Source organism: Eulemur rufifrons, chromosome 8, assembly GCF_041146395.1.
Source record: "Eulemur rufifrons isolate Redbay chromosome 8, OSU_ERuf_1, whole genome shotgun sequence".
In the NCBI taxonomy this organism is placed as follows: Eukaryota; Metazoa; Chordata; class Mammalia; order Primates; family Lemuridae; genus Eulemur; species Eulemur rufifrons.
In genome coordinates, this window is record NC_090990.1 from 101,700,114 (window position 1) to 101,710,167 (window position 10,054).

General features: G+C 43.7%; 2 protein-coding genes and 1 non-coding gene across 4 annotated transcripts; 1 reads left to right on the forward strand and 2 right to left on the reverse strand.

Annotated features, from left to right (window-relative positions):
* Positions 1–587: 587 nt before the first annotated feature.
* On the reverse strand, positions 588–659 carry TRNAM-CAU (transfer RNA methionine (anticodon CAU)). Its single transcript has one exon. It is a non-coding gene; the product is annotated as a tRNA-Met (tRNA).
* A 255-nt stretch (positions 660–914) lies between these two features.
* On the forward strand, positions 915–7,788 carry ILF2 (interleukin enhancer binding factor 2). Of its 2 annotated transcripts, none has more exons than XM_069478709.1 (14): positions 915–992; positions 1,690–1,749; positions 2,039–2,081; positions 2,536–2,659; positions 3,107–3,184; positions 3,523–3,625; positions 4,730–4,795; positions 5,237–5,353; positions 5,810–5,888; positions 6,458–6,545; positions 6,923–6,984; positions 7,062–7,176; positions 7,395–7,485; positions 7,626–7,788. In XM_069478709.1, the coding sequence occupies exons 4-14, from the start codon at positions 2,561–2,563 to the stop codon at positions 7,784–7,786; spliced, it is 1,059 nt and encodes a 352-aa protein (XP_069334810.1). In that variant the 5' UTR covers positions 915–992; positions 1,690–1,749; positions 2,039–2,081; positions 2,536–2,560; the 3' UTR covers positions 7,787–7,788. The 2 variants fall into 2 exon arrangements, with proteins under 2 accessions (XP_069334810.1, XP_069334809.1); XM_069478708.1 differs by having other exon boundaries at positions 2,555–2,659.
* Positions 7,789–8,854: 1,066 nt separating this feature from the next.
* On the reverse strand, positions 8,855–10,054 carry SNAPIN (SNAP associated protein). Its single transcript, XM_069478710.1, has 4 exons — positions 9,871–10,054; positions 9,606–9,652; positions 9,234–9,352; positions 8,855–8,967 (listed from the first exon to the last, which is right to left on the reverse strand). The coding sequence occupies exons 1-4, from the start codon at positions 10,011–10,013 to the stop codon at positions 8,866–8,868; spliced, it is 411 nt and encodes a 136-aa protein (XP_069334811.1). The 5' UTR covers positions 10,014–10,054; the 3' UTR covers positions 8,855–8,865.

Consider the following 10,054-nt stretch of genomic DNA (forward strand, 5'->3'; position numbering starts at 1 on the left):
GCAAATACTCCAGTGTATCTGTATGTGTGGCCAGTGATGGTGTAAGGTGCAAGGGTGAAATCCGGAGAGTTTGTGAGGAAGGAGAGAAGAGGACTGGAGGGAAACTGGTCAACAGAGATGTCAGATCCTTCTCTCCTTGACACTTCCCTTGTTCCCCTTATTTATTATTTTTTTACTTTTTATTTTATCTAATTTTTTTTTTTTTTAGTCAGACCTATGGCTGGTCTTGCTCCCTTTTTCTGAGTTCTCTTTCTAAGGGCCGTCTCAATTTCTCTTCTATTCTCTCTCCAACCCGCGTTTTTCCGCACTGATTCAATGAATACACTCCCTCCCTAACTGAAAGCTGTTTCTCCTGCCTCAAGTTTCTGGACGTGTAGTGTTCACTTCTGCTTAAAGTCTCTTCCTATTTCCTTCCACTTTACCTGCCAGTGGCAAGGCGGTTATCAAAACGGTTGCATTTTTGAGGGAGGAAGAATTAGAAAGATGGCATTTCCATCTACAGAAGTGTAAATTACTCTCATTGCCCTGGATTGGGAAGATTTGCAAAAAAAAAAAAACAAAAAAAAAAACAGGAAAAACCTTCCTGATAGCAGAGGATGGTTTCGATCCATCGACCTCTGGGTTATGGGCCCAGCACGCTTCCGCTGCGCCACTCTGCTATCTTATAGAGCAGTGTCTCATGATTTCTATAAAAGGTATTCTGAGTATTCCCCATCCTGACCTACTTATCAGCGCCACCTAGTGTCTGCTCATAAAAGTGTCGCCATTACTGTCAAGCCTGTTCTTATTGGCTTGTTCTAGGCGTTTTTCATTGGTTCATAAACCCGGTTTGCCAAAGTAAACCAATAGGCACAAGAGGCAGAGCAAGGCCGGAGCCAATCGCGCCCGGTTTTGTTGGGACACGCCGGCAAGACACGCTCCACTTGTCTGCTCCTCAGAGGAAAGCGGCGGTTGGTGCGGCCTCCATTGTTCGGGATTTAAGGCGCCATGAGGTAAGGGCATCAAGGTGGTCGAAAGGTTCCAGGTATTCAACCGAAAATTTTGGGAAGGTGGGCCGAAAGAAGTCGGAGGACCTAAGGCGCCCTGTATCTGGGGGCTCGCCAAAACCTGACGACTGGCCTGGGAGAGTGGGGGAGTCAGAGGCAGGCAGAGGCGGGGAAACTTGGCCCTGGGTTGGGGTTGGGGCCCAGGAGTGGAGAGGCGGGTTTGGCACCTCGGTCTCTGAGGGCTGAGACGAGGGGGTGTCCTCAGTTCCCAGGAGCAGCACCCCGTCGCCCCATCTAGACTGAAAAGGCTGGAACGTGCAGCATTCATCCTCAGTGCCAACTGTTTGACATAGAGGATATGTTCCATAAATGCACTACGTTAATGAATAAATGAACAATCACTTTAGCTGCTGAAGTGTTATTAATAGGGTTGGCGTGGCCCAGGATTACGGATTATTTCTTGTAGGGGCTCAGTGTCTGAGCCCCCTTATTGCTTGACTTGCGGTTGTGATGAACTTACTCAGAATAAGGAGGTCATGGGGGTGTAGCTGGGTACCATTTGGCATGCGGAAAAGCATAAGCGGCGGGTGGGGGGCTCTTGGCTTGCGTGGGAAGTTCAGAGCGATGGAGGTAGCCAACTTGATATGGCCAGTATGGTGGATGTTCCTTCAATGAGGTCAAAATAAAATCTATGCATTTCTAGGGGTGACAGAGGCCGTGGTCGTGGTGGGCGCTTTGGTTCCAGAGGTGGCCCAGGAGGAGGGTGAGTGCTGGTTTTTTGTATCTCTGCAGTTAGTTTCTGTTTCAGACATCTAAATAGGAGTTTGGAGTGGACTAATGTTACTTGCTGTTCAGAGAGCCAGCTATGGTCTTTTCCTGCTCTCTTGCTAAGTGAGTTTGGCCCCATTATGCTAAGCTTCGTGAAACCCTACGCTCCTCCCACCCCCTAGCCTCCTTTGTAGGACAGACATGTTTTCAGAATTGCTGGTGTGTTATGTACATCTCGGTTGATTTTATGTGGCGAATAATTTGGACTGTTTTTCTTGTTTTAGGTTCAGGCCCTTTGTGCCACATATCCCATTTGATTTCTATTTGGTGAGTACCTTGGGTTAATATACGTTTCCTGGCCACTGTTCACCTATAGATGTAGAAATGGAACCCAGTGTTTCCTTGTTAATGAAATCAAATGGTGGCTGGATTAGGAAAAGGGATTTCTGAATAGAGTTGGGAGGTTTTGAGTCAATGGTGTTGCTTTACATACAGAAACAGTGTAAGCAGAGTGGGGATGATAATTCCTTTGCTACTGTTGGCAGTAATATGATTGTAATCTTTGTTCTGAACAATTAATTGTATCTCTGGTTTATCTCTTAACATAAAGGTAGTGAGAGCTTAAATTATGGCTGTTCCTTCTAGCTTGTATCCTTGTTTGAACATCTTAAGGAGTAAAAACAAGTGTAGAATTTCCTGTTTTCAATTTTTTGTTGTTGTATGTTGTAGCAACAGAAAAAACAATCTCTCCTGTATATTATTTTTGGTAAATAATATGTAGTTGTTTATTTCTGGTTTAGTGTGAAATGGCCTTCCCCCGGGTGAAGCCAGCGCCTGATGAAACTTCTTTCAGTGAAGCCTTGCTGAAGAGGAATCAGGACCTTGCTCCCAATTCTGCTGAACAGGTATGTTCTTTTGGCTCCCTTCCTGAGATTTTTCTAAGAAAGTTAGAAAAGTGAACAACTATTGATAAGGTTAAGAATAGTGTTATTAGGTTCCCATAGTAAAGATTAAAAAAAGAAGAAGAAAAAAAAAAGAATAGTGTTACTAGAGCCTAAACTCCACAGAAGGTTTAATTGTTCTTCTTGTTTCTCATTGTGGAAGGAGATAGACAGCTAGGTGAATATATAAACAGATTACATATGCATTCATATTTTTATTGGGGAATCTATCCATGGGGTCAAAAAGCTGTTCTCTTCTGATATATTGAAGGCCAGAGGGTTGAAGTGTTTTCAGAATCCTATGTCAGTATTGGGTCAGCTTGTGTGTAAGGGATTAGGGGAAAATATTCAAACTCTGAGAAGTTGCTTGTAATTTTTCATAGGGTATTTTTGTTTCATGCTGTTTTCCAGGCCTCTATCCTTTCTCTGGTTACAAAAATAAACAACGTGATTGACAATTTGATTGTGGCTCCAGGAACATTTGAAGTGGTAAGTTTTTGATGACTTAGTCCTAGGAAAGGGCAGTCTTGGTAGTGTGGAAGTTTCCTTGGCTCTTGTTTCTTCATTTTTCAGTTGCCTATTATATAAATTCAACCCTGAAATGAGAAAATACAGTGGGATTCCTTTGTAGTGCTGATCTTGGGGACAAGACTTTTATCATTGTTATTGGCTAGCCATGATGTATCAGGCTTTCATGTGATGGTTTTGGGGATATGATTTCACCTCTGCTACTTTCAGATCTGGGTAATAAGAAGCTGTGTTGTAACAGAGTTCTGAGAGGAACTAGGCATCTTTTTTCCTTCTAAATTTTTTTCCTTTTCCAATAGCAAATTGAAGAAGTCCGACAGGTAGGATCATATAAAAAGGGAACAATGACAACAGGACACAATGTGGCTGACCTGGTAGTAATACTAAAGATTCTGCCAACATGTGAGTATGCCTCTTTCTGGCCATGGGAACAGAACATAGCAGTTGGGTTTAGGGACTAGGGATCTTTAAAGCCTAAACTTATTTTGAGAAAGGATGTGTGGAAGATAAATGGGAAATGTATTTTTTTTTTTTGGACAGAATCTCACTTTGTTGCCCAGGCTAGAGTGCCGTGGCGTCAGCCTAGCTCACAGCAACCTCAAACTCCTGGGCTCAAGCAATCCTGCCTCAGCCTCCTGAATAGCTGGGACTACAGGCATGCACCACCATGCCCGGCTAATTTTTTCTATATATTTTTAATTGTCTTGCTAATTTCTTTCTATTTTTTTAGTAGAGACGGGTTCTCGCTCTTGCTCAGGCTGGTCTCAAACTCCTGACCTTGAGCGATCTGCCCACCTCGGCCTCCCAGAGTGCTAGGATTACAGGCGTGATCCCACCGTGCCGGGCTGGGAAATGTATTTTTTTAATGTGTGTTGGGGTGAAGGGACAAACTCTGGAGTGTATGTCTGAAAGAGTGTATGGCAGTCTGGGCGAGGTGGCGCATGCCTGTAGTCCCAGCTACATGGGAGGCTGAGGCAGGAGGATCGCCACGGCAACAGAATGAGACTCTGTCTCAAAAAAAAAAAAATGAGAGTGTATGGCAGTTTACTGTAGGGCAGTGTTTCAACTGGGGGTGATTTTGTCCCCCAGGGGACATCTGATAGTATCTGGGTAGATTATTGGTTATTATAACTAAGGGGGTACACTAGCATCAAATGAGGGTAGAGGCTAGGGATGTTGCTAAATAAGCTATAGTGCACAGGACAGACCCTCCCCCTACCACTCTAAACAAAGAATTATTTAGCCCAAAATGTCACTGTGCCACTGACCTGAAAAACCCTACCATAGAGAAAGAATGTGGATATAGGTGGTGTCCTCTTCCCTGAGCCTTCCAATTTTTCTCTCCAGGCCTTAGCTTCCCCTTATAAGTGTTTATTCTGTTGTTTACCCTTGCTCCAGCCTTGAACATGGGGCAGAAATGAGAGCGCAGAGTAGCTTAGAGATGTATAGAAAGTCTACATAAATAGATTATTATAACATTCATTATCTCCTTTTCTCTGACTCTAGTGGAAGCTGTTGCTGCCCTGGGGAACAAAGTCGTGGAAAGCCTAAGAGCACAGGATCCTTCTGAAGGTTTGTGTTTGTTGCTGAATGTGTATTTTGTGGTGATAGGAACCAGGTTCTATAATTATAAGTACATTTGCAAAAAAGTCAGGTCAATGGAAGAGTACTCAATGGAAGAGTAAATGCAGGGCTTTGTGTTGTGGAAATTTTTTTGGCAGGGGCCTCAGGTGTACAAAAGCCATATGATCTGCCTTACTTCTAGAGCTCTGTATTCTAAATTCTCATTTTGGACTCTTATTGTTGCCTTTTTTTTTCAAAAACACTTATTAGAGACAGAGGACAGAAAGTATATACACTCTCGAAGATGGTAGAGAGCGGACTGATTCAAGAAGGAACTGTCTCTTGTTGCTGTTTTTAAAAACCTATCTGTTCCCCCCACCCCCATGCTGGATTTAACTTTGGTTATCTAATAGAAGTGTGTTATAGCTTTCAATTATTCTGTTATTTCAGTTTTGACCATGCTGACCAATGAAACTGGCTTTGAAATCAGTTCTTCTGATGCTACAGTGAAGATTCTCATTACAACAGTGCCGCCCAATCTCCGAAAACTGGACCCAGAACTCCACTGTTAGTTCTTTTTTTTCCCATTGCTGGGAAATTCAAAACATGGTATTTTGAGTATACCACATGAAGCTTTCTGGGAGTTGAAGGACCTAAGTTTATTCTGAACTTTGTTCTCTCTTTCTATGTAATTTGGAAATGGTTTTTACCGGCTTGCTAGTGAAATGTTCAGAAAGGATGGCCAGGAAAGCAGTGGAAGGACTTAAAAGAGGACTGAGAAAATATTTATGTGGGGGGATAGGCTTTTGGAGAAAATCATGAATCCTGCATACTTTTAGATTTGGTTTGGGTTAGGGATAGTGAGTTTTTGGGATAAGTGATTTGCTAATCTCAGGAACATAGGATGATTTAAAGAATTGCTAAGTTATCCTGCTCTCCTTCCCAAGTTTTTGGACAGTAGGATTAGGACTGAATCGCTTGCTTAATAATGTTTGGACTTGGCCTCTCATGTTTGTCTTCTAGTGGATATAAAGGTATTACAGAGTGCCTTAGCAGCCATCCGACATGCTCGCTGGTTTGAGGAAAATGCTTCTCAGTCCACGTGAGTCCCTCCCTGACTTTGGATTAAGGTAACCTTTCTAACTGCAATGACTAGCAGGATACCCCCACACTTCCTCTGATAGAACTGTTTTGGCTATGATCTTTTGTCTGGATTGTGATTGTTTACCTTTAGTAAGCAAATTAAGATTGGAAGGAAGAAGGAAAAAACCGTAGTTCTGGAAATAGTGTAGTCAGCTTCACTCTACCTCAGGTGTGGAGTGTGGAAATACATGATATTATTACTTTTTTTTTTGAGAGAGGGTCTCACTCTGTTGTCCAGGCTGGAATACAGTGTGTGATCACAGCTCACTATAACCTCGAACTCCTGGGCTCAAGTGATCCTCCTGCCTCAGCTTCCTGAGTAACTAGGAGTACAGGTGCACCACCATGCCTGCCTAATTTTTTTGTAGAGATAGGGTCTTGCTGTGTTGCCCAGGCTGGTCTTGAACTCTTGGTCTTAAGCAATCCTCCCATCTCGGTCTTCCAAAGCACTAGGATTACAGGCATGAGCCACCTCACCTGGCCAACAACATTAATTACTTTTAAACCTTGGGTCATTCTTGCTTTCAGAGTTAAAGTTCTCATCAGACTGCTGAAGGACTTGAGGATTCGTTTTCCTGGCTTTGAGCCCCTTACACCTTGGATTCTTGACCTACTGGTAAGTAAAGAAGGGTAATTGTAGTTCCAGATTATCTCTGTTTAGCAGTACTCTAAAACCTACCAGAATCTGAAATTCAGTGAAGCTTAAAAGAACTTTCATTGGTAGACAAGTAATCCAATAAAGATTCAATGTTTATTTGCTGGGTTTTTTTGAGTATTCAATTTAATGAGTAGTTATTGAGTTATAGTATCTGACTTTTCATTACTATTAATCATTTCATTATTGTGATAATGGAGAGAAATAGCCATTTCAGAATTTTTGGCTGGACTTTAATGACCAGATTTCCTCAGGATGATTTAAAGTTTTATTAATAGTGTGTTTGAAGACAGAATTGCCAATTTGGTGGCATATCTACCAGATTTATTATTTTCTAGGGTCATTATGCTGTGATGAACAACCCCACGAGACAGCCTTTGGCCCTAAACGTGGCATACAGGTACAGCATGCTTCTTTGGGTTTAGGGCTGGTTGTAAGCCGTCTTGTGCGTTCTTTTAACACTTCTCTCTGTTTCAGGCGTTGCTTGCAGATTCTGGCTGCAGGACTGTTCCTGCCAGGTTCAGTCGGTATCACTGACCCCTGTGAGAGCGGCAACTTCCGAGTACACACAGTAATGACCCTGGAACAGCAGGTACTGGCACAGCTATGAAATGGTCTGTTCCTCCCCTCTATTGAATACTTCTGGTAGAAGGCAAAGGGAATGTGGTCTTTAGTGGTCAGGGATCTGGGGGTTCTCAAAGACTTTGGTCCTGAGATTTCAAATTCTCCTCATCTCTATTTTCACAAGAATGTCATAAGATAGTACTTTGATTCTCCTTGCTAACTTACCCTCACTTTGCTCTCCTTCAGGACATGGTCTGCTACACGGCTCAGACTCTGGTCCGAATCCTCTCACATGGCGGCTTTAGGAAGATCCTTGGCCAGGAGGGTGATGCCAGCTGTGAGTGTCCACTGTGGGTCAGGGGTTTCTTACTGTACTCTGTGGTCTACAAAGAAGCTGAACACTGCTCAAATGTCTTAATATTTCCACTGTATAAATCATAACTGGGCTACTTATCTAAAATCACCTTTTTTCCCTAGATCTTGCTTCTGAAATATCTACTTGGGATGGAGTGATAGTGACACCCTCAGAAAAGGCTTATGAGAAGCCACCAGAGAAGAAGGAAGGAGAAGAAGAGGAGGAGAATACAGAAGAACCACCTCAAGGAGAGGAAGAGGAAAGCATGGAAACTCAAGAGTGACCTTCACTCCCTTTCCTACCCAAGGGGAAGACTGGAGCCTAAGCTAGCTGCTACTGGCTTTATATGGTGGCATTTCCGTGGGATAGAGAAGACAACAGGAAGGAAAATAAACTCTAGAAGGAAGTGTCATTCCACTGGGTTTTGACACTGGCTTAGCAGCCAGAAGTCTTGCATTTATGGCCTATGCCATCCATCTATAATGAAGCAGGATACCAACATTTCTTCCTAATATTTTAGAATCCCCAAATCCTGAAAACCCCTCAACCAGTACTTTATTGTTGAAATGTTGTGAACTGTTAGTGTCTGGAAATTTTTTTTCTAAGAAAAACAATTAAAGTACTTCCTAGTAGGGCTCTTGGTCTTGTTTTTCCTTGGCATGTGGCAACCTTTTTTTGCTTCCTTTTGCTTTTTATCCTCTTCATTGAAAGCGATACTTGAGTCTTTTAATTATAAACAGTTAACATACAATTTGAAACTAGAATTAAAGCAGACTCCTGGAACCTTTCTGTATACCAGAGTAAATCAGAATACTGTTGGAAGTATTTATTGAATTAAATGGTTCTAGCAACACTGCTATTTACTATATTCAAGCCAGTGCAAAAAAGAAAAAAAAGACAGAGGTCATTCGCCTTGACTTTGCCTGCCCTCTCCTCCAAATCCTCAGTGTAAACAAAGGAAAATGAGAAGTCACAGGTAGAGGACATGCTGTCCAGGCCCATGTAACCCAGGCACATAACAAAGGAAGCCCCGCTGTGGTTAACTAGGCTTGAAGAAGGTTGGGTTCTAATATGTAGCTTGTAAAAAATGCAGAGGTCTCAGCTTATTCATGGAAGGAAGCAAGAGCTGCAATTAATTTTAAGTCCTTTGGGTACCTCAGTCCAGCTGCACACAGGGCCCCTTTTCTTCAGGCCCATGCATAAATGGGTAAGACTAAGTGCTTCAAACAAACCATAGGGCTGCCTTTTTAATGTCCCAAGGTCTACAGGGATTGTCTCCTGGAAGCTTTGCATGTCTGTTGAAGCAAGGCAGGTGGGGAACAGTACTTGTGCTATCCTGAGGCCATGGACTCATCTGTCCTGTTATTTACTTGGAGAACCAGGGGGGTAAACTCCTGAATCCAGCATTGCCCTCCTGCGGGCTGTTTCCTTGGCAACACTGTGGTTTAGCCGCCTCAGCCGTTCCTATAAAGCAAGGAAGATCAGGAATCTAATAACTGCTGTGAAAGGCTTTAAGAGTTTAAGTCAACTAGGTGCTGCAAAGTATCTTAGGCTCCACCTCAAAGCCATTCTTAAGGTATATATAAAAACGTAAATGACAGCAACTGGATATTGAGAATGAGAATAGTGAGTTTCTCTTCCCCCAAAGATTTTAAAAATCACACCAGCTTTAATTGTGTTGAAGACTTATAAAAGGGCAAAGAATCACTGCTGGTAGGAAATTCTTTTACCTGAGCATTTTGTAGAATGTTGTTGACCAGGACAACTCGTCGCCGGGCATTAAGTAGCTTTTTAACATAGGGGTCGAGATCCAGGGCCACCTTCTGATCCTCATTGATACGGCACAATTCTGGGGATGGAAGTAGGTGCAACTAACATTTAATGGCTCATTTCTCGTTCTTAGGGGAAAAAGGCCGGTAAGGGGATGGGAAACTCTCTTGCACCCACATGGGCCACAGCACTATAGACTTAAGACATCTCTGAAAGGAGGAGACCTTTGGCAGCCCTGATGTCCCTGACAGAAACCCAGCCCAGAGGTTGGCAAAACATAAGGTCCTCAAAGTGAGCTGGAGGATTCCGGGTACACGGGGATGCTCGCTTACCTGTAGCTAGGTTGTCAATTTGTTCCCGGAGCTCCACCTGGCTCTCTCTGCAAAGAGGTACAAGGCCTACACGGTCAGGCACTTAACGGAGCTCACGAAACTAATTCCCTTACGTATTTCCCAAGTACTGAGAGAAGCCAGCCTCAACTTAACCCTCCAACCCGCAGTCTTCCGCGGGTTCTTCCTCGCCTCAATCAGGTTCGTGAATTTATTAGTCCCAGCTAGAACCTCTCTTGGTCCCGCCCCCAACTTCCCTCTCGGTCACCTGACGGCGTGGACGTGAGAGTCGAGCTGCAGCACAGCCGGTCGCAGGAACTCCAGGAGCCCTTCGGCGAAGAGGTCGCGGCCTGTGGGCCCCGCCACCGGGGTCCCTGCCCCGGACACAGCGGCGGAACCAGCCCTGGCCATCACGAACTGTCCTGACGCCCGGAATCTGCCGCGAGGGCCGC